Here is a 24,103-nt window from a genome sequence, read left to right as displayed (position 1 = left end):
GTGCAACAATTTAGTTAAGTTACCTCTCCCCGCCCCAAGGGGTTGCACCCCACAATTCAGTAAACGATGACTCAATGGATAATGATTCAAAAGGAATAGAGACAAGGTAGTACAAAGTGTGCATATGTTTATTAAACTTTAAAGTACCTAATACACATTATAAATTGGGAGGTTCGAGCCCTGAATGCTGATTGGCTGACAGCCGTGGTACATCAGACCGTATACCACGGGTATGAAAAAACATTTATTTTAACTCCTCTAATTACGTTGATAACCAGTTTATAATAGCAATAAGGAATCTCGGGGGTTTGTGGTATATGGCCAATATACCACGGCTAAGGGCTGTGTTCAAGCACGACACAACGCGGAGTGCTTAAGAACAGTCCTTAGCCATGGTATATTGGCCATATACCACACCCTCTCGTGCCTTATTGCTTAAATTATTGCTTAAATTCAATGTGTAAATTCAATGTGTGCTATACCTTTGAAACTTCCTCACTGTGTAATTGGAAAAACATGTTGATGGCACTATTTCATTTTCTAGCTCTTAATAAACGTACAATTTCTGGATTTTTTGTTGGTGGTTCCGAAAAAAGATAGGACAATGTCGGGGAAGCTACTGTGAAAACATAGTTCACCAAGCTACCAATTACTTCACACTGGAAAAAGGTATACACTAAAGCTACCCTTGAAAAAAATTGTTGACTTCTTAAAGTTACTTTAAAAAAGTAGATCAGTACATCCAAAATACTTTCTGATAAATTATCATATCTAAATCTGAAATGCCATAGACCACACTCATGTCATTTGGACAGGAAGCTATTGAAAACTAAATCTGTACATTAATTAATAACCACAGGTCAGGAATTTTGAAAAAATAAAAGGTGTACCCTTTATAAGTGAGGTCGAAGAACCCACCACATTGTAGATCTATAGCTCATATGGACAGTGATCTATTGAAAATTATATCTATCACAGGAAATATTAATGGGAAATCAGATAAATGAAAAATAGCATTTCTAATGGGTGCACTATGGAGGGAGGTCAGTGACCAATCATCAAGTGGTTTTACATGTACAGTTGAAGTCGGAAGTTTACATACACCTTAGCCAAATACATCTACTCAGTTTTTCTCAATTCCTGACATGTAATCCTAGTACAAATTCCCTGTCTTAGGTCAGTTAGGATCACCACTTTATTTTAAGAATGTGAAATGTCAGAATAATAGTAGAGAGAATGATTTATTTCAGCTTTTATTTATTTCAGCTTTTATTTATTTCACCACGTTCGCAGTGGGTCAGAAGTTTATATACACTCAATCAGTATTTGGTAGCATTGCCTTTAAATTGTTTAACTTTGGTCAAACATTTCGGGTAGCCTTCCACAAGCTTCCCACAATAAGTTGGGTGAATTTTGGCCCATTCCTCCTGACAGAGATGGTGTAACTTAGTCAGGTTTGTAGGCCTCCTTGCTCGCACAGGCTTTTTCAGTTCTGCCCACCATTTTTCTATGGGATTGAGGTCAGGGCTTTGTGATGGCCACTCCAACACCTTGACTTTGTTGTCCTTAAGCAATTTTGCCACAACTTTTGAAGTATGCTTGGGGTCATTGTCCATTTGGAAGACCCATTTGCGACCAAGCTTTAACTTCCTGACTGAATGATATATCCACATAATTTTCCTACCTCATTATCACATCTATTTTGTGAAGTGCACGAGTCCCTCCTGCAGCAAAGCACCCCCACAACATGATGCTGCCACCCCCTGTGCTTCACGGTTGGGATGATGTTCTTCAGCTTGCAAGCTTCCCCCTTTTTCCTCCAAACAAACATAAGGATGGTCATTATGGCCAAACAGATATTTTTGTTTCATCAGACCAGAGGACATTTCTCCAAAAAGTACGATCTTTGTCCCCATGTGCAGTTGCAAACCGTAGTCTGGCTTTTTTATGGCGGTTTTGGAGCAGTGGCTTCTTCCTTGATGAGCGGCCTTTCAGGTTATGTCAATACAGGGCTTGTTTTACTGTGGAAATTGAGACTTTTGTACCTGTTTCCTCCAGCATCTTCACAAGGTCCTTTGCTGTTGTTCTGGGATTGATTTGCATTTTTTGCACCAAAGTACATTCATCTCTAGGTGACAGAACGTGTCTCCTTTCTGAGCGGTATGACGGCTGCATGGTCCCATGGTGTTTATACTTGCGTACTATTGTTTGTACAGATGAACGTGGTACCTTCAGGCGTTTGGAAATTGCTCTCAAGGATGAACCAGACTTGTGGAGGTCAACAATTATTTGTCTGAGGTCATGGCTGATTTCTTTTGATTTTCACATGATGTCAAGCAAAGAGGCACTGAGTTTGGAGGTAGGCCTTGAAATACATCCACAGGTACACCTCCAATTGACTCAAATTATGTCAATTAGCCTATCAGAAGCTTCTAAAGCCATGACATCATTTTCTGGAATTGTCCAAGCTGTTTAAAGGCACAGTCAACCTAGTGTATGTAAACTTCTGACCCACTGGAATTGTGATACAGTGAATTATAAGTGAAATAATCAGTCTGTAAACAATTGTTGGAAAAATTACTTGTGTCATGCACAAAGTAGATGTCCTAACCGACTTGCCAAAACTATAGTTTGTAAACAATAAATTTGTGGAGTGGTTAGTAAACTAGTAAACTAGTTTTATTGACTCCAACCTAAGTCTATGTAAACTTCAGACTTCAACTGTATATGTCATTTGGACTGGAAGCTATTGAAAATTTGATCTGTATGTCAATTTATAGCCATAGCTCCAATTGTATAAATATTTTTTGAAAATCAAAGAGGATTCATTTAGAAAATTCACAATAATAACAGAGGTCAAGGAACACAACACACTTCTCTGTTGATCTCTAGCACATGTGAATCGGAAGCCATTCAAAATTATATTTATTTATAATCCGATCATTTTAAAATGGGAATTCTAATGGATGTATCATGGATTAGGGACATCAGTCACTTTGCTACAGTTGATTTTAGCTCTCTAGGTCATGCAAGTAGGCTGTAGGTTGTGTATGAGTGAGAAAGATCATAGGGTCTATTTATGTTTTTTGAGCTCGTATTTTTACATAAAATCCATTACAAATAAGCAATCAAATTTTAAAATGTAATTGTTGTGGGGGGAAAAGGCTGTACCTTGCTCTCTATCATCATCTGATTCTAGATATATCACCCTAATCATCCTAAAACCGCCCGTCGAAGAGGTATTGATGAGCTAACTCCGAATATCAAACCAATTTCCAAACATTTTTTTTTTTTACTGCGGTACTTTCTTGGCCGCTTCATTAAGCAACATTAACGCTGATTTTGTCCAGTTTATTTTATACCTGGACAGCCATTTGAAATCTTCAAATGTGTATAACAAAGACAAGATTGAATTCTAAATATCTGTCTTATACAGTGCTTTCGGAAACTATTCAGACCCCTTGAGTTTTTCCACATTTTGTTACGTTACAGCCTTATTCTAAAATTTATTAAATTGTTTTCCCCCCTCATCAATCTACACACAATACCCCAAATTTATAAAAAAATAGAAAAATATCACATTTAAAAAAGCATTCAGACCCTTTACTCAGTACATTGTTGAAGCACATTTGGCAGCGATTACAGCCTCGAGTCTTCTTCTGTATGACGCTACAAGCTTGGCACACCTGTATTTGGGCAGTTTCTCCCATTCTTTTCTGCAGATCCTCTGAAGCTCTGTCATGTTGGATGGTGAGCGTCGGTGCACAGCAATTTTCAGGTCTCTCTAGAGATGTTCGATCGGGTTCAAGTCCGGGCTCTGGCTGGGCCACTCAAGGACATTCAGAGACTTGTCCCAAAACCACTCCTGCGTTGTCTTGGCTGTGTGCTTAGGGTCGTTGTTCGATGTGTCTAGGTCATGTGGTGAAGGAGCTATTGCATATTAAAAAGTGATTAAAAAATATATATTATTGTCAAAACTAAATGGTGTGCAGCATGCCTCTATATAATAAATAATATAAAGGTCAATAGAGGTTTCTAAATCACGTGGCGAAAGAGCTATTGAAATTTGTATATAATTTATGGGAAAACCAAATTGTGTGCAATGTGTGTCCCTATCCTGTAAACAGTCCAAATTTGGTTTGAGGTGTCTAGGTCACATGGTGGGGCAATTAAAATGTAAAATCAAACTTTGAATATAAAAATTCTTATGAAATAAGAACAAAGGATGTTCAGCATGTGTCTCTTCCTTCTGAACAGTTTAAAGTTGGTTTGAAGTTTCTAGGCGATGTCAGGGCTGGCCATAGACATAAGCGATGTAAGCGGAACTCAGTCGAGGTCTCAACTTACTGTTGAGAGTTAGAATAATAGAATACACAAGGTGCAATTTAAAAATGTGGTTGTGCATCAGTCACTTAATTAGCCCATGTCTGCTAAAAAAAATATTAATTGTTAAGTTAGTCTAGCCAGCTATCTAATCACGGCCGAATTACCGACCGGACATGAAGGGCATGTGCCCAGCGGCCCTGACTTCCAGCGGGCCCCCATTGATTTTGCTACTCACTCTTACTCAGATATTTTTATTTATTTATTTATTTCACCTTTATTTAACCAGGTAGGCAAGTTGAGAACAAGTTCTCATTTACAATTGCGACCTGGCCAAGATAAAGCAAAGCAGTTCGACACATACAACAACACAGAGTTACACATGGAGTAAAACAAACATACAGTCAATAATACAGTAGAAAAATAAGTCTATATACAATGTGAGCAAATGAGGTAGATAAGGGAGGTAAAGGCAAAAAAAAAGCCATGGTGGCGAAGTAAATATAATATAGCTAGTAAAACACACGAATGGTAGATTTGCAATGGAAGAATGTGCAAAGTAGAGATATAAATAATGGGGTGCAAAGGAGCAAAATAAATAAATACAGTAGGGGGAGAGGTAGTTGTTTGGGCTAAATTATAGATGGGCTATGTACAGGTGCAATATCATATTAACATGGCAATAGTCATGGCAAAATGTGTAGAATTTCAGGAAATTAGCCTTAAAACGGCAAAATCCCCATGGCAAAATGTGTAGATTTGCAGAAAACTTGCTTTAAAACTACAACATTTTCTCTACGCAACATGGCAAATGTGTAGAATAGCAGGACATTTACTTTAAACCTTAAAGGTCCAATGCAGCCATTTTATATCAATATCAAATCATTTCTAGGTAACAAGGAAGTACCTTACTGTGATTGTTTTCCATTAAAATGGTCAAAAATAAACTAAAATAGCATCTAAGCAAAGAGCAATTTCTCAAGCAAGAATTTTGCTAAGACTGTCTGGGAGTGGTCTGAGTGGGAAGCGGAAAACTGAAAACTAGCTGTCATTGGCAGAGAGGTTTGGAATTTTCTTTCTTATTGGTCTATTGACTAATTTACTGCCTGGTGTTGTCACAGCCTTTTCAAACATCTCTTACACTAAAAGGGGATTATCATCACTTTCACAATTTCACAGTATTATTCCAACCTCATAGTGTGGAAATATATATAAAACACAGGAAAATCACATTTTTGACTGCACTTAGCTTAAATGTTCTCTTCCCTGTAAATGGCTAGGGTGATGTGGTCAAAGGGTTATTGAAATGTAATATTGTAATCTTGCACATTGTTGACGGTCCCTAACTACACTGAAAAAAAAGATATAAACGCAACATGTGAAGTGTCTGTCCCATGTTTCATGAAATAAAATATCCCAGAAATGTTTCATTTGCACAAAAATCTTATTTCTCTCAAATGTTGTGTACAAATTTGATTACATCCCTGTTAGTGAGCATTTCTCCTTTGACAAGATAATCCATCCACCTGACAGGTGTGTAATATCAAGAAGCTGGTTAAAAAGCATGATCATTACACAGGTGCACCTTGTGCTGGGGATAATAAAAGGCCATTCTAAAATGTGCAGATTTGTCACACAACACAATGCCACAGATGTCTCAAAATTTGAGGGAGCATTCCATTTTATTTTACCTTTATTTAACTAGGCAAGTCAGTTAAGAACAAATTCTTATTTTCAATGACGGCCTAGGAACAGTGGGTTAACTGCCTTGTTCAGGGGCAAAACAACAGATTTTTACCTTGTCAGCTCGGGGATTCGATCTTGCAACCTTTCAAGATCGAACCACTAGGCTACCTGCCGCCCCATTGACATCGTGACTGCAGGAATGTCCACAAGAGCTGTTGCCAGAGAATTGAATGCTAATTTCTCTACCATAATCCGCTTCCAACGTTGTTTTAGAGAATTTGGCAGTATGCCCAACCGGCCTCACAACCAAAGACCACGTGTATGGCGTTGTGTGAGTGAGCGGTTTGCTGATATCAACATTGTGAACAGAGTGCCCCATGGTGGCGGTGGGGTTATGGTATGGGCAGGCATAAACTATGGACTACAAACACAATTGCATTTTATCGATGGCAATTTAAATGCACAGAGATACCGTGACGAGATCCTGAGGCCCATTGTCGTGCCATTCATCTGCTGCCATCACCTCATATTTCAGTATGATAATGGACGGCACAATGTCGCAAGGATGTGTACACAATTCCTGGAAGCTGAAAATGTCTCATTTCTTCCACGGCCTGCATACTCACCAGACATGTCACCCATTGAGCATGTCTGGGTGACGTGTATGACAACGTGTTCCAGTTCCCGCCACAATCAACATCCTGATCAACTCTATGCAAAGAAGATGTGTTGCACTGCATGAGGCAAATGGTGGTCACACCAGATACTGACATTTTTACTTCTGATCCACATGGCTTCCTTTTTCTTTTAATGTGACCAACATATGCATATCTATCGTAATGAATTTATTTCAACTGACTGATTTCCTTATATGAACTGTAACTCAGTGAAATCTTTGAAATTGTTGCATATTGTGTTTATATTTTTGTTCAGTATAGTTGCATCGACTGTGCTGTAGGATGCGTACACCGTAGCCATGTGATTACGAAGCTCGGTTCAGAATTGGGAAAAGACCTGAGCAATGATGTACACCTTTTTTTCCTTCATGAAGAGCCTAATCTGAGGTCTGTGACTTTGAAGGCTCGAATGTCCGACGAATATTGAATATCAAATAAACGTTTTACCACGGTAAAACAACGTATATATTTCTAAGTTACAATGAGTGCTTATTGATGTTCATAACAAAAAATGTGGATAATACAAAGTGAAGTTAGTTGAAACGTATTAAAGTAATTTGGGAACAGGGCAGGCTCAAGGCATCATCTTCATGCCCCACCCGCGCGAACCCAGAGAACGGGCAGTCGTTGCCTGGTAACGGGACGCGTTTCCTTGGAGTGTATGAATGAACAACATGCAGAGGGATAGTTTAGCTACTGGAGCTAGCCAGCTGTCAGTTTCCTAACAAATGAGTCGCAGACATTTGGAAATTACAATCTTGTTTATTACAACTAAGCGCTTTTGACTAACGGGACAGGAAACATGGAGGTAAGTTGTGCTGGTTTGTATAGCTAGCTAGATAGCTAACGCTACGTTTTGTTTTGCAAAAAAAAAGCAACAGTGCAACAGGTGCTAAATTACTGTACGTTAGCTAACTTTGTCTTCCGCTAGGTAGTATTCATTAGTGAACACCGCAGCAAAATGTTTAGCAAAGGATAACAAACACAAGCCTTTCTTGTTGGAAAACTTCAGTCCGTTTTCTTGCGTCAAGTTGGTGACTAGTGAATAATCACCTACTGTATCGTGACTGTCTCTACACTCTATGTGCAGAAAGCTCCCAATCCGATTCAAACTCCATTCACCAGCGGCAGCTCTGCAAGCGTTCGGCCTAAGTCAAAATACTTTCGTTGATCGCCAAATATGAAGTTTCGTGGAGCAACTATATTAATTAAAGGCCGGTATGCACATCCAAAAAAAGGTCTACATAAAAATGGACAAGCAATGCCTATTCAGCACCTCCAATGACAGTACATACCGGCCATAACGAGTAAATTAAGATAGTTGCTCAGCGAAACTCCATATTTGGTGATCAACGACGAACGTATTTTGACATTAAAACGCATACAGAGCTGGTGAATGCGAGTTTGAATCAGCTTTCTGGGCGATAGGTCTCTAACGCACAGATAGATAGATACTGGTTCGGGATTGCAGTATTTTAACGTTACAGAACTGTCAAGATTTCTTTGCTAACTATTTTTCGTCCAATAATTTTTATTCATGTCACTGCATTTCTATAGTAGGCCTATAGTAACTTGTGACAGTTAAGAATCAATATATATTTATTGTCACAATCAGGTAATGTGTAGTACAGTCAGGGCAAAAAACAAGATCAACTGCAACAGATACACATAAGATGAATAGAAAACAGATCAGTTACAGTAGTTATTGCAGGAGTGAAACCTACAGAGAACATAATGTGTCAATTTCAGTGCCTTGCAAATAGCTTACTCTCTCAGATTTGACAAGTGCTTGATTACACTTTGTGTGTCCTTTCCCAGGATAAAGGTCAAAAGCCAGAAGCAGATGATAACAGTTTTGAATCACTGGAGAAGGAGTTCCAGGAGGTTCTCGATGAGCTGGTGGGAGACAAGAGCCTGGACAAATTCCGGGTTGAATATGAGAAACTGACCAATGCCCTGAAGAAGTCCCACGAGAGCGAGAAGAGGCTGATGACAAAATGCAGGGAGCTGAATGCAGAGATAGTGTCCAATTCAGTAAAAGTTGCTACTGCACTGAAGTTGTCCCAGGAAGATCAAACGACTATAACTTCTCTGAAGAAGGTAGGCATTTTATGGTGAAACATGAGTAGCTGCAGAGATGTGTAATAGGCCTACAGCTTAAGGTTAGGACGAAGGTTGTTATTACTGTTGTTGCCAATAAGCTGTTGTAGGCTATTATGGAGTAAAATATTCACACTTCATTTTGAGCAGAATAAAGCAGTGTTTTAGAGTCGTGCTTTATTTCAACATGTCCCAGATTTGTCATAGTAATATGGCCATACTGTACAATTGAACACTTTTTTCTTTCTTTTAGGAAATAGAAAAGGCTTGGAAAATGGTTGATGCAGCCCACGATAAAGAGCTCAGAGCAAAAGAGACAATTCAAACATTGAAACATGAAATTTCAAATCTAACAAAACTTGTTGAACAAGGTGCTGGCTTGTCCGTGGGTCAAGAACATGGGTGAGTTGAGTTGTGCACACTCGCACTGTAAATTGTCCACTTCCTTTGAATTAACCAATTCACTAGAGATTATTGTCATACCTGAAGGCCTACATACAATGCTTAATTTGAGCCGAATCCTGCCGGAACAATATCCCGCACCTCGCAGTTGTGGACTGCTTCGTTTTGGCACCTATTTGCCTGGATTCGGTACCTCATGGCATGACAAATCATTTCCTCTGTTTGCAATGTAAAAATAAAAATATCCTAGTTAGGCTATATTAAGTTGCCTCCTCGTTAATTCTCCTGCCCCCTAAAAAACGTTATGTAAAACTTAGATTTTCAGCCTGCACTTGATATTCTGAGAATTGATTCGGGTTGGGCTGGGTCCGGGTTTAAGTTTGTACAACATTGTAGCCTATGTTTTGGGACCAACCCTTGTCCATTGCTGTGGTGAGAGAGAGAAGCATGCACCTGTATCTCTCACAGAACTACATTGTGATTCTATTTTTGTGATCTCTCTGCTCTGATAGACATGCGTCTGCAACTCTCCATCTCTCCAACATTGCGCTTCATCATAAAAATTTAAATAGGCCCTATTATAAGTATTCTAATTTAAATTCAAGTTCACTATAATGACTCTGTAGGGGAACAACACTATTTTACAAAGTATCTTGAGAGATAATGGCACGAGCGCATCGGCCATTACTGGTGAGTGCACATCCACTAGCCTATCTTCATCATTGGGTGAATGGATTCAACTTTTACTGGACCTTTCTTCCCAATGACTAAAGATCCCGAAGCTTCTATGGATGTGCAGGATTCTCTACTTACACATAGTCTCTGGTCTACTCGTAGAGAACAGACTACTCTGGCGAATATAGTGCTCGTTTGATAAAGGTCAATCAAAGCTGAATCAATATCTGCAAGATCACATAATGCCAAATATAATAGCATAGTATAAAGTTACTGTAAGGCATAAAACACAACCTAATTTCTGATGAGATTTTTCTCGTTCTGATGAGATTTTTCTCTTTCTGATGAGATTTTTCTCTTATGCGGCCACAACTCAACAGCGCGCTAGGCAAAATATTATGTGCTTTGATTGAAACAAAACACAGGTTCGCTCACTGTACAACATTGGAAACAACACTGTGCATAACTAAGAAGATCTAAATGTACTGTATATTCCTATGAATCTGATCGAGATCAAATGGTTGGCTTGAAGATGTTGCATGGACGTTTCACCGGTAAAACTTGAAGAATTATCATTCACGATTAACAGTGAGAAACGTGAAGGGAGGGTGAGCACAAAAATGTGTGCGTAAAGTGGAGGTAAAGAAAACCATGCGCAGAACATAATATGAATCTTTCCAGGGTGACGGGAAGGGGCGGTTACCTACGGATCCTCAGCCTACAAATGAAGCACTGCCTACATCTCTAGATAACGATAACATTAGAGGAGTTTCAACTGAAAGCTAATTTGTTTTTCAGTGTAAATGATCTGCTGAAAATCAAAGAGGAACTAACCAAGGAAAGAGATGAACTGCTTACGGAAGTGGTGACTCTGCGAAAGAGTCTAACAAAGGCCACCGCCAGTCAACAAGAGATGGAGGTTCAAAAGGAAAAGGCAATGGAAACCATATCTCAGGTAATGCAGAAACTCAACATCACCTTTTACATTTACAGGTGTCTATTGTTAATCAATTTAATGACAGCAAATTGAAGAAGTACAAAACCACAAAAATGTGTTCTTGGTTGAACGGAGAACAACTCAATAGGATTTTTAAATGTAGTATTACATCTTAAACATCACCATTTAAAAAAAATGTATGTGGTGCATTTGTTTTACCTTCACTTAACTGGCAGGTAAGGCATTAGTTATTAGGTAGGTATTATGGCCATACACTTGGTAGTTGTCTGCAACCTGACTCTGTAATTGTTTATAATTTCAGTCCTCATTCCCATTCGGTTGCAAATAAACCAGTAGGCTTTATTTGCTGTACAGAGTGTCCACAAGTCTTGGCACATCCAGTCCTAAATTAACTGGTGCCTTATTATATAGTAAGTCCACTCCAGTGCCTGCTTCCTGTCAAAATACTTGCTAGTAACAACATTGTTTTTATCCTATATTCTGTCCAACATAGCTCCAGCAAGACATCCAGGTCCGTCAGAACGAGTGCTCGCGGGAGACACGGCGGAAGGAGAAGCTGGAGAAGGAAGTGAAGCAGCTGCACACAGACCTGGATACCAAGCAGTCGGACATCAAAGTGCTGAACCTGCAGAGCCAGCGCAGCAAAGAGGAGCAGCAGAGGCTGGAGCAGCAGCTGCGGGAGCAGAAGGTGAGGCCGTGACCAGGGGTGATGTCCCACCCGCCCTCCCTGTCCACCGGTCCTCTCCCTTCCCCTCCATCCTCCAATCTTTTCACAGATGGGCTGGTGAGGGAACACCAACTTGAGAGATGGTGCCAGTCGTACACACATGGAATACAACTTTTACATGTATGCTGTAGGGTTTAGATTTAATGTGTGATTTGATTTGTGCCGTTTGTCCCCTCGCAGATTCTCAATGAGCGGGCCACAAAGGAGCTGGAGCAACTGCAAGTGAGAAACACCAAACTCCAGCAGGAGAATGAACAGAATGCCCTGAGTTTGGAGCAGCTCTCTCTCGACACACAACAAAGGGCATCTGACCTTAAGGTAAAGCTCACAAACACCCAACGTGTGTGTGTGCGTGTGTGCGTGTGTGCGTGTGTGTGTGTGTGTGTGTGTGTGTGTGTGTGTGTGTGTGTGAGAGAAAGTTATGCCTAATGTTGATCGAAACATCATGCCAGTAAAACCTTATATTAATCATGGGACCCCATGGTTGTTTTTTGGCTATTGTTCGCAAACCATTGCAAGGCAGCACATATGGGCACATATTCACAAAGTGGAGTGTAAGGATCGACGCTGGAGACGAGAAGCAGGTACAGGGAGTGAACATTTTAATGAAACACAGACATGGAACAGAACAGGAACAGCGTCTGGGCAGGGGCAAAAATAACGACATCAATGCTGACATAGGGAACAAACTGAGGAGCAGACAGATATCGAGGGGGCAATCTACAAAGTAATGGAGTCCAGGTGAGTCCAATATTGCATAATGATGGTGACAGGTGTGCGTAATGAAAGGCAGCCTCGAGCGCCAAAGAGGGGGAGAGGGGGAGCAGGCGTGACAGTACCCCACCTCTAGGGGCGTCACCCGGCTTCCCACCTGGGTGAGCTTGATGGGCCGGCCGAGGTATGGGCGCTGGACAAGCTGGCTGGGGCGTAGAAGCCCGGCGAGCCGGCTGGAGCATGGGAGCCCGGCGAGCCGGCTGAGGCGTGGCGTGGGATGAGAGTCCGATGAGCCGGCTGAGGCGTAGGAGCCCAATGTGCCGGCTGAGGCATAACGTGGGATGGGAGCCTGCCGACCCAACCAGGGCAAGGAAACCTCTCGAGCTAGCTAAGGCGTGAAAGCCCGACGAGCCAGCTGAGGCATGCCTGGTTCCATCGGTGACAGCACCTTGACCCGACGTCGCCAACAAAACAAAAAACCTCCCCGATGCTTCGTATAGTGGTGTCAGCATTCTGTAAGGATCGACGCTGGAGAAGAGAAGCAGGTACAAGGAGTGAACATTTTAATAAAACACGGACATGAAACAGAACAGGAACAGCGTCTGGACAGGGGGAAAATAATGACATCAATGCTGACACAGGGAACAAACTGAGGAGCAGACAGATTTAGAGGGGGTAATCAACAAAGTAATGGAATCCAGGTGAGTCCAATATTTCGCAGCTGCACGTAATGATGGTGACAAGGGCTGCCTTGCGCCAGAGAGGGGGAGGGCGGGAGCAGGTGTGACAAGGAGTGCTGGGGGGGTGGATTGCTATATGAATATCCACAAGGGAACCACAATTCATCCCATAAACACAAGCTTCTTGCTTTTAAAAATAGATCTTTAACCAAGTGAAAACAAAAATTCTGTGCATTTGATAAACCAGCATAGCAGCCAAACACAGCATGTCATGTTAACACATGAGAAGCATCCTAATAGCACCCTTCATGCTTGCAGGATCGTTTTCATTTTCTGGGATATAGGCTAGTGATTTCTCGGGCAGGGAGAGAGCGAAGGGAGGGAAAAAAGAAGGGACAATCTTAGCCCAAACCACTGCAAACTTGTCTTTCCTCAAACAAATTCTGTTGAGAATGGAGTGGCCTCTTCCTGAACCGTTATCAGAGACAACGAAAATTGGACAGGAGCCCTAATGTCAGCAACACAATAAATACCTATTCTCTCTCTCTCTGCCCCCACCCCCCTCTCTCTTTCTCTCGCTTTTCTCCTCTTTCTCTTCCTCCTTTTGTTCCCACCTCAGATAAAGGAGGAGGAGGTGAATCAGATGCGTCAGGAGATTGCCAAACAAACAAAGATGAGAGAGGCCACTCAACGGAAGTTCCGACAGACGGAGGATCAGAAGTTGGAAGTGGAGCAGCAGAGGGACATGCTGAAAAACCAGATCGCTGGCCTGGAGAGAGGCAAGGATGCACACACATGATACACACACCTGCACATGCACACCCTATCTTGAGCACTGACTCTATGCACACTCACAAGACAATAAATACACACTATATACACACTCACTCACACAAACACTACACTGACACTCTCACACTAAACCCACACATTCACTTTTACATTTAAGTCATTTAGCAGACGCTCTTATCCAGAGCGACTTACAAATTGGTGCATTCACCTTATGATATCCAGTGGAACAACCACTTTACAATAGTGCATCTAACTCTTTTAAGGGGGGGGGGTTAGAAGGATTACTTTATCCTATCCTAGGTATTCCTTAAAGAGGTGGGGTTTCAGGTGTCTCCGGAAGGTGGTGATTGACTCCGCTGACCTGGCGTCGTGAGGGAGTTTGTTCCACCATTGGGGTGCCAGAGCAGCGAACAGTTTTGACTGGGCTGAGCGGGAACTGTACTTCCTCAGAGGTAGGGAGGCGAGCAGGCCAGAGGTGGATGAACGCAGTGCCCTTGTTTGGGTGTAGGGCCTGATCAGAGCCTGAAGGTACGGAGGTGCCGTTCCCCTCACAGCTCCGTAGGCAAGCACCATGGTCTTGTAGCGGATGCGAGCTTCAACTGGAAGCCAGTGGAGAGAGCGGAGGAGTGGGGTGACGTGAGAGAACTTGGGAAGGTTGAACACCAGACGGGCTGCGGCGTTCTGGATGAGTTGTAGGGGTTTAATGGCACAGGCAGGGAGCCCAGCCAACAGCGAGTTGCAGTAATCCAGACGGGAGATGACAAGTGCCTGGATTAGGACCTGCGCCGCTTCCTGTGTGAGGCAGGGTCGTACTCTGCGAATGTTGTAGAGCATGAACCTACAGGAACGGGTCACCGCCTTGATGTTAGTTGAGAACGACAGGGTGTTGTCCAGGATCACGCCAAGGTTCTTAGCACTCTGGGAGGAGGACACAATGGAGTTGTCAACCGTGATGGCGAGATCATGGAACGGGCAGTCCTTCCCCGGGAGGAAGAGCAGCTCCGTCTTGCCGAGGTTCAGCTTGAGGTGGTGATCCGTCATCCACACTGATATGTCTGCCAAACATGCAGAGATGCGATTCGCCACCTGGTTATCAGAAGGGGGAAAGGAGAAGATTAATTGTGTGTCGTCTGCATAGCAATGATAGGAGAGACCATGTGAGGATATGACAGAGCCAAGTGACTTGGTGTATAGCGAGAATAGGAGAGGGCCTAGAACAGAGCCCTGGGGGACACCAGTGGTGAGAGCACGTGGTGCGGAGACAGATTCTCGCCACGCCACCTGGTAGGAGCGACCTGTCAGGTAGGACGCAATCCAAGCGTGGGCCGCGCCGGAGATGCCCAACTCGGAGAGGGTGGAGAGGAGGATCTGATGGTTCACAGTATCAAAGGCAGCCGTTAGGTCTAGAAGGATGAGAGCAGAGGAGAGAGAGTTAGCTTTAGCAGTGCGGAGCGCCTCCGGGACACAGAGAAGAGCAGTCTCAGTTGAATGACTAGTCTTGAAACCTGACTGATTTGGATCAAGAAGGTCATTCTGAGAGAGATAGCAGGAGAGCTGGCCAAGGACGGCACGTTCAAGAGTTTTGGAGAGAAAAGAAAGAAGGGATACTGGTCTGTAGTTGTTGACATCGGAGGGATCGAGTGTAGGTTTTTTCAGAAGGGGTGCAACTCTCGCTCTCTTGAAGACGGAAGGGACGTAGCCAGCGGTCAAGGATGAGTTGATGAGCGAGGTGAGGTAAGGGAGAAGGTCTCCGGAAATGGTCTGGAGAAGAGAGGAGGGGATAGGGTCAAGCGGGCAGGTTGTTGGGCGGCCGGCCATCACAAGACGCGAGATTTCATCTGGAGAGAGAGGGGAGAAAGAGGTCAAAGCACAGGGTAGGGCAGTGTGAGCAGAACCAGCGGTGTCGTTTGACTTAGCAAACGAGGATCGGATGTCGTCGACCTTCTTTTCAAAATGGTTGACGAAGTCATCCGCAGAGAGGGAGGAGGGGGGGAGGGGGAGGAGGATTCAGGAGGGAGGAGAAGGTGGCAAAGAGCTTCCTAGGGTTAGAGGCAGATGCTTGGAATTTAGAGTGGTAGAAAGTGGCTTTAGCAGCAGAGACAGAAGAGGAGAATGTAGAGAGGAGGGAGTGAAAGGATGCCAGGTCCGCAGGGAGGCGAGTTTTCCTCCATTTCCGCTCGGCTGCCCGGAGCCCTGTTCTGTGAGCTCGCAATGAGTCGTCGAGCCACGGAGCAGGAGGGGAGGACCGAGCCGGCCTGGAGGATAGGGGACATAGAGAGTCAAAGGATGCAGAAAGGGAGGAGAGGAGGGTTGAGGAGGCAGAATCAGGAGATAGGTTGGAGAAGGTTTGAGCAGAGGGAAGAGATGATAGGATGGAAGAGGAGAGAGTAGCGGGGGAGAGAGAGCGAAGGTTGGGACGGCGCGATACCATCCGAGTAGGGGCAGTGTGGGAAGTGTTGGATGAGAGCGAGAGGGAAAAGGATACAAGGTAGTGGTCGGAGACTTGGAGGGGAGTTGCAATGAGATTAGTGGAAGAACAGCATCTAGTAAAGATGAGGTCAAGCGTATTGCCTGCCTTGTGAGTAGGGGGGGAAGGTGAGAGGGTGAGGTCAAAAGAGGAGAGGAGTGGAAAGAAGGAGGCAGAGAGGAATGAGTCAAAGGTAGACGTGGGGAGGTTAAAGTCACCCAGAACTGTGAGAGGTGAGCCATCCTCAGGAAAGGAACTTATCAAGGTGTCAAGCTCATTGATGAACTCTCCAAGGGAACCTGGAGGGCGATAAATGATAAGGATGTTAAGCTTGAAGGGCTGGTAACTGTGACAGCATGGAATTCAAAGGAGGCGATAGACAGATGGGTCAGGGGAGAAAGAGAGAATGTCCACTTGGGAGAGATGAGGATCCCAGTGCCACCACCCCGCTGACCAGAAGCTCTCGGGGTGTGCGAGAACACGTGGGCAGACGAGGAGAGAGCAGTAGGAGTAGCAGTGTTATCTGTGGTAATCCATTTTTCCGTCAGTGCCAAGAAGTCGAGGGACTGGAGGGAAGCATAGGCTGAGATGAACTCTGCCTTGTTGGCCGCAGATCGGCAGTTCCAGAGGCTGCCGGAGACCTGGAACTCCACGTGGGTCGTGCGCGCTGGGACCACCAGGTTAGAGTGGCAGCGGCCACGCGGTGTGAAGCGTTTGTATGGTCTGTGCAGAGAGGAGAGAAAGAGGGATAGACAGACACATAGTTGACAGGCTACAGAAGAGGCTACGCTAATGCAAAGGAGATTGGAATGACAAGTGGACTACACGTCTCGAATGTTCAGAAAGTTAAGCTTACGTTGCAAAAAATCTTATTGACTAAAATGATACAGTACTGCTGGCTGGTGAAGTAGGCTAGCTAGCAGTGGCTGCGTTGTTGACTTTGTTTGAAAGTGTAGCTGGCTAGGTAACCTCGATAACTGGCTAGGTAACCTCGATAACCTCGATAATTACTCTAAACTACACAATTATCTTGGATACAAAGACAGCAAAGACAACTATGTAGCTAGCTAACGCTACACTAATCAGGTTGTTCCGTTGTAATGTAATAGTTTCTACAGTGCTGCTATTCGGTAGAAGTTGGCTAGCTAGCAGTGTTGACTAGGTAGGAGAACGGCGGCGCGGCGGACGAAAATAGCTGGCTAGCTAACCTCGATAATTACTCTAAACTACACAATTATCTTAGATACAAAGACAGCAAAGACAACTATGTAGCTAGCTAACACTACACTAATCAAGTCGTTCCGTTGTAATGTAATAGTTTCTACAGTGCTGCTATTCGGTAGGAGTTAGCTAGCTGGCTAGCTAGCAGTGTTGACTACGTTAGAAGGACGAAAATAGCTGGCTAGCTAACCTCGATAATTACTCTAAACTACACAATTATCTTTGATACAAAGACGGCTATGTAGCTAGCTAAGAAAAAATTGCTAAGATCAAACAAATCAAACCGTTGTACTGTAATGAAATGAAATGAAATGTAATGTAATACTACCTGTGGAGCGAAGCGAAATGCGACTACTCGCTCCAACCCGGAAGTCCTCACGTACACTACATACGCACACACATGCAACACATGCATACCAACACCACACACACACATGCACACATATACACACACCGTCACACTCATCATATGCTGCTGCTACTCTGTTCTTTAGTATATTGTTATCTCTCCTGATGCCTAGTCACTTACCCTGCCTTCGTGTACATATCTACCTCAAATACCTCATACCCCTGCACATGATCTGGTACTGGTACTTCCTGTATATAGCTCCATTCTTGTGTATTTTATTCCTCTTGTGTTACTATTTTATTAAATGTTTTACTCTGAGTCTTTGGGAAGGGCTCGTAAGCAAGCTCTTTACGGTAAAGTCTACACCTGTTGTATTCGGCAAGTGACAAATAAAATTGTATTTGATTTCAACATGCGGGCACACACACACAGAACTAAACAAACATGAATACACACGCCCGCACAAATGCATGCAGGGAGACACACACAAATACCTGGGTTGACATTTCAACACTCCTCTGCTCTGTTCCACTCTTCACTGTCAAAAGCACTTTTTACCCCTTTTTCTCCCCAATTTCGTGATATCCAATTGGTAGTTACAGTCTTGTCCCATTGCTGCAACTCCCATACGGACTCAGAGAGGCGAAGGTTGAGAGTCTTGCGTCCTCCGAAACATGACCCTGCCAAGCCTCACTGCCCGCTTAATCCGGAAGCCAGCTGCACCAATGTGTCCGAGGAAACACCGTACATCTGGGTCATCCGGTCGCGGCCGGCTCCGACACATCCCGGGATTGAACCCGGATCTGTAGTGATGCTTCTAGCACTACGATGCAGTGCCTTAGACCGCTGCGCCACTCGGGAGGCCAAAAGCACTCTTTTGGCCTCTCGAGGAAGATGACAGGAAGTTGCCATTTTTTCTTACCTTTTAGTAACTCTGAAAATATTAAATGTAGTGGTTACATTGTGGTGTGGTTTGTGTGCAAGGTACATCAATTATGTATAAAGAATTTCTGTCATTCTCTCTCACTCAAAAACATGAACATGAACCATGTGTTGTGAACAGAAATGGAGTCCTCCAAAAAGCAGATGGAGATTGACAAGAAAGGCATTGACGAACTGGTGCGGGAAAGAGACATCCTGAACAAGGTATGTAGAGAATAATATAATTTAACGGACACTTTTATTTGAAGCAACTTGCAGAACTGTCAACATTGACAGTGACAAACATCCAGTATGTACCCAATGCAGAAATCAAACCGACAACCTCTGCATTGCCAGCACCTACTACTACATGACATTATGTGTATAGCCTATGTTGTTTGGTTATTTGCAGGTCTTGTTTTGCATGATTTGTTTCATTAGACACATCTTAATGTGACAAATGTGCACCAAGCACACTCTCATCTGTTCATAACCCATTGTGAAAGTGTGTCTGTGTTCGTTTGTACATGTACATTTGTGTGTGTGTGTGTGTGTTTGTTTTGTGCGTGTTTGCATGCACGTGTGTGTGTGTGTGTGTGTGTGTGTGTGTGTGTGTGTGTGTGTGTGTGTGTGTGTGTGTGTGTGTGTGTGTGTGTGTGTGTGTGTGTGTGTGTGTGTGTGTGTGTGTGTGTGTGTGTGTGTGTGTGTGTGTGTGTGTGTACATTGTAGAACATGATCAAGGCAGCTAATGCCACGGAGAAGCAGCTGAATATAGGGAAGCTCCATGAGCAGTCCAAGAAGAACCTGGACCAGGAGATCATGAACTACCGCGACGAGGCCCAGAAGCAGCGCAAGATCATCTACCAGCTAGAGAAGGAGCGTGACCGCTATATCAACGAGGCCAGCGATCTCACACACAAGGTGCACTAAGATAACTCAGGGATGAGTGGAGAGACCAGGGGACTCATTTATAAATGCTGCGTACGTACAAAGTATTATATTTTGCGTGCAAAACATAACGTGCACCAGTTTTCACTGCATTTATAAAAACTGAACTTGCCTGGAGAATGTGCTTACCTCCACGCAAAGTTCAGACCATGCAAACGCACAACTTTTTGTTACTTATAGTAATTATTGCATTGCAGGCAGGCAAGTAAGTACTTTGTGCAAATGAGGAATGGTTAGGTTGACACGCCTTTCATAAAACAACAACAACAGAAAAACATAATGACAAAACAAATGCAGCTTTTTGCCGTTACTAAGAAGAGCGAACATCTATTTCCTTTATCTTTGCTATCTAAATTGATAAATAGGAATTATTTTACCTTTTATTTAGGCAGGGGAGTTCCATTGAGACCAAGGTCTCTTTTACAAGGATGCCCTGCATGATAAGACCAAGCAATTAAAAGCCGTTTTACTTAAATCTTTGGTGACAAAAGGAGTTTCAAGATTTAGCCATCCCTGTGACCGGATATGGTATCTCGTACATCTATGGGTTAGTAATGACAAAGACAGTACAGTATGAAGATATGCAGAAACTGCTTTTCCAATAGAAATCCCCGATCACTCTTGTAGGCGAAGTTAAGACGACGTTGGCTAGTTAAGCTCATGCATAGAGACATGTTATCGGGTTTAGCTGGTCGTCTCGCGCCGAACTGCGCATGTGCAGGCCGTCAAATCAAAGGTACTCCTTCAATATAAAGATGTTTTTGACGAAAATGAAAATGTGTCAGTTTGACACGTTCATGAGGTTGTAGTACTAACATGTTCAACTAAAGACATTAGCTCGAATCTAGGTTGTGTGTTTAGATTTCGAGAAAATTAACAACTAAGGAAGATTTTCTTTCACTTCTCTCATTGACTTCCTAAACCCCGGCCTGGTCTGTTTGGTCTGTTTCACAAGCGTTCCCTGGAAGTCTCACGATGTTGCGCCTCGGGTTTCAAAAGCACACAGTAGAACAGACAGTTCATATTTTCCATTGAAGTGTGTAGGCTACTACTGTACGTCTGACTCATATAAATATAATCTCATTCGAGTTCTGTTGTCTGAATACTGTAATTTCACATTTCTTGAGTAGACACTGTTTCAGAATTTACAGGGCAGTGCAGCATATTTAGGTTGCGGGAAAAAGTCCATACAAAACATTGTTGAATTAAAATGTTCTGCTAACAGGTCCACAACAATTTGTCATGGTTTATTTCTTCCAGAAACTGTCTCTGTCCTTTGCCCAATACAGCAGCTGTTACTGCAGAAGATTAAAACATTGTGGTAACACCTCCAAAACATTTGACAAAATGTGCCATTGCTTGTTTTTGGTTAAACTGTTATGGCTTAATTTCAATATACCTCCAAATTATACAGCAAATAGGGTGTTATTTATCACCATAAAAGGTGATATTTTTCCAGGCGAATAAATAATGCTCATTCACATGCACACAGTTTCAGGACGGGGCTGATTTTATAGTGAGAAACATGCGTATGTATGGTGTACGCCTAGTTTATGAATCTGAAATGTTTTTTTTATAAGTAATGGGTTTCAGAAATGGGTTACGCAGATATTTAGTGTGAAATTTACACAACGCTTATCAATGATGCGCCCAGAGTGCTGGCAGGTCTTATTCATTGTGATCTAAAGGGCATAGCTGATCCTAAATCCACGTTGGATACATACAGCCCCAGGGATTTAGGCTCAGTTACATACTGTACCAGTAATGTAGCACTAGCATTAATGTTGATGAAGCAGAGAAAATGGGAGGGAACTCCATTTGAACATTGCAGTTTATCGATTAGGATTTCAACACAGAGAAGATGAGATAATGTGATATGGGACATGTGTTGCAACAGACAAAACATCTTTACATGTGTTGATGAGGTGGGGAAAATTTAAACATTACAGTTTATCATTTAGGACTACAACATGCCGGTATTGTGTCTAGGTTGTCTTTTATAAACACCTAGCTATCAGCTTCTGGTTACGTAAGCCCAAGTCTTATATTAAGTCCCAAACTAAACCCCCTCTTGGGATGATTCTCTGTTCTCTCTGTTCTTTTCTTCCACAGGTGCTCCAACACATGGAGGACATTAAAATGAGGGAGATGCAGATCTTTGAGTACAAGAAGAAGATTGCAGAGGCAGAGACCAAGCTCAAACAGCAGCAGAACCTCTACGAGGCGGTCCGATCTGATCGGAACCTCTACAGCAAGAACCTCATCGAAGCCCAGGTTGGATTTACATAGGAGTAGTCAGTTGTGTGGACAGGCAGGCTGGTGATTGTCCGGTCTGTCGATCTGTCAATCCTTTACTCACTCGCTCACCCATTCACTCTCCGCCCTCTCTTTCAGGATGAGATCACAGAGATGAAGAGGAAACTGAAGATCATGAACCATCAGATTGACCAGCTAAGGGAGGAGATCAACAGCAAAGAGTCTGCCCTGGTCAAGGAGCACCTAGAGTTCCAGCGAGTGGAGAAAGAGAAGGAGGCTCTGAAGGTAATTTACTATGCCGTGCTCACTTTGTGAGGGGCTAAAGTAACTACTGTGCAAATCTACTTTTTAGTCTGGGAACCCATTGGTGTAACTAGTCATGAGAGAAAGGCGGGTTGTAATTGAGCATTTTGTTTTAGTAAAATATTAACACCAACCTGCTTTAGCTCTTTCAATCACACCAGGGTGACACCCTCACCACCAGGTTGACACCCATCCTTCCTTCTTGAAGCAAATGCTGCATTCCACATGGCACTTAATTCCCTTTATAGTGCACTACTTTTGACCAAGGCCCAAAGTGTTTTCTTTTTCTTTACCCCTCATTTTCAAATTCAAATTTTAAGTATAGGCCGTCTTTCCATTTCTCCCATAGGCCGAGCTCCAGAAGATGAAGCAGCAGGCTCAGGAGACGAAGCAGTTTATCGACAACCAGGAGGCCGAGGAGAGAAAGCTGCTTAAGATCATATCCGATGCTGATGCTGAGCGGCTCAGACAGAAGAAAGAATTGGATCAGGTAAGGGAAAGGTGGCTGCCTGCTTTCACTGAGAACTCACTGCCCATTCAAAGAGACAAATAGTACTGTCATAGCGATAAAATAGTGCTGATTTGAATAAAGGGGATGGAGAGAGATGTTGTCATCAGCCAGCAGATCTGTCATGCCTTTGTGGTCTCGCATTACATGGGTCAAAATACATTGTGTTGATGTGGCTGCAGAATGTGACAGAGGTGCAGCTTTTCATTTCTTCCTAATGAGGTTTGTCTTTGAATGGATGAGACCAAGTAAAACATTCTATAAATGTGACTTTTTAGGAAATAGCAGGTAATTTAGCAGGTCATCTACCAGTATCCATTTAGATGGAAAATAATCAAACACGTTATCACAAAGGGCCAATATCACAATTTTTTTTTATTTCTAAATGTATTTTTACAGTCTTTGATCAAAGTAACCTGGGGTTTTTGTTGTTTGCTCTTTTGCCATCACCGTCTTGTAGGTGATCAGCGAGCGAGATATCCTGGGCACTCAGCTGGTGCGGCGAAACGATGAGCTGGCCCTACTATACGAGAAGATCAAGATCCAACAGTCCATGCTGAACAAGGGAGAGATCCAGTACAACCAGAGGGTGGAGGACATCCGCCTCCTCAAGATGGAGATCAAGAAACTCAGACGGGAGAAGGGCATCCTGGCCAAGACTGTGGCTAATGTGGAAGACTTAAGGTGAGATTGAAAGAGGAAGAGGGAGTAAGAGAAAGACAGAGGTAGATAGTGAGAGAGTGCAAGACAGCAAGAAAGTGAGGGGGCGAGACAGAGGGTGGGAGACGCTGATATAGACGGAGAGCAGGGGGGACATAGGGAAACAGAGAAAGATCGAGACAAATTCCAGTTGGACTCCAAAGAAAGCTCAAGCTAGATTTATTCAACCATATGATGATACAAGCACAAATATTTCTAACCTACTAGGCGGGGTCAACCCCTTACACATCTACATAGCCAATACATCTACGTTGCTAGGCAGGAAATTAATTGGTTCCTCTCAACTGGTGTAGTCATGGCCCTGCCTGATGCTAGAACCTTTGTAGGCATGGAAGTGTATGTGTGTGAGATAGGAATGTAGTAGGAGGGTCATTGGGGTGGGCCCCTCTGGCCCCCCTCCAAGAGGTTTCTTCTCACTTCTTCTGTTGACTTGGACCTCGAGCCGAATTCCTCGCTCCTCCCTGGTTCCGCAGCTGGCCTGCTTTATCAAAGACTAACTGTTGCCCTTCGCTTCCCTCATTAACTTTCCATACACGTTCCTTCTTCACCTTTCATTGACACAGAACATAACCTTCTACGGCTAGGGGTTCCGCTAGCGGAATGTTTCGACAATATCCGGTGAAATGGCAGAGCGCGAAATTAAAAAAAAAATATTCGAAATATTTATACATTCACA

The 24,103-nt window shown here is 43.3% G+C and overlaps 1 protein-coding gene across 1 annotated transcript in view; it reads left to right on the top strand.

Moving 5' to 3' along the window:
- The first annotated feature begins 7,332 nt into the window (after positions 1-7,332).
- The window catches only part of cfap58 (cilia and flagella associated protein 58), a 33,913-nt gene continuing 17,142 nt past the window's right edge, over positions 7,333-24,103 (top strand). Inside the window, exons 1-13 of the mRNA XM_071387460.1 lie at positions 7,333-7,494; positions 8,505-8,786; positions 9,040-9,188; positions 10,662-10,818; positions 11,315-11,509; positions 11,729-11,866; positions 13,562-13,721; positions 18,835-18,917; positions 19,422-19,613; positions 21,753-21,914; positions 22,035-22,181; positions 22,549-22,689; positions 23,168-23,391. Of these exons, the coding sequence (XP_071243561.1) occupies positions 7,489-7,494; positions 8,505-8,786; positions 9,040-9,188; positions 10,662-10,818; positions 11,315-11,509; positions 11,729-11,866; positions 13,562-13,721; positions 18,835-18,917; positions 19,422-19,613; positions 21,753-21,914; positions 22,035-22,181; positions 22,549-22,689; positions 23,168-23,391 (2,036 nt within the window). The 5' untranslated portion in view covers positions 7,333-7,488. The remainder of the gene's footprint in view (positions 7,495-8,504; positions 8,787-9,039; positions 9,189-10,661; positions 10,819-11,314; positions 11,510-11,728; positions 11,867-13,561; positions 13,722-18,834; positions 18,918-19,421; positions 19,614-21,752; positions 21,915-22,034; positions 22,182-22,548; positions 22,690-23,167; positions 23,392-24,103) is intronic.

The sequence above is a fragment of the Salvelinus alpinus genome, chromosome 2 (assembly GCF_045679555.1).
Source record: "Salvelinus alpinus chromosome 2, SLU_Salpinus.1, whole genome shotgun sequence".
NCBI lineage: Eukaryota > Metazoa > Chordata > Actinopteri > Salmoniformes > Salmonidae > Salvelinus > Salvelinus alpinus.
Note: the sequence above shows the minus strand (reverse complement) of the source record. Positions and strands in the feature narration are given on the sequence as shown.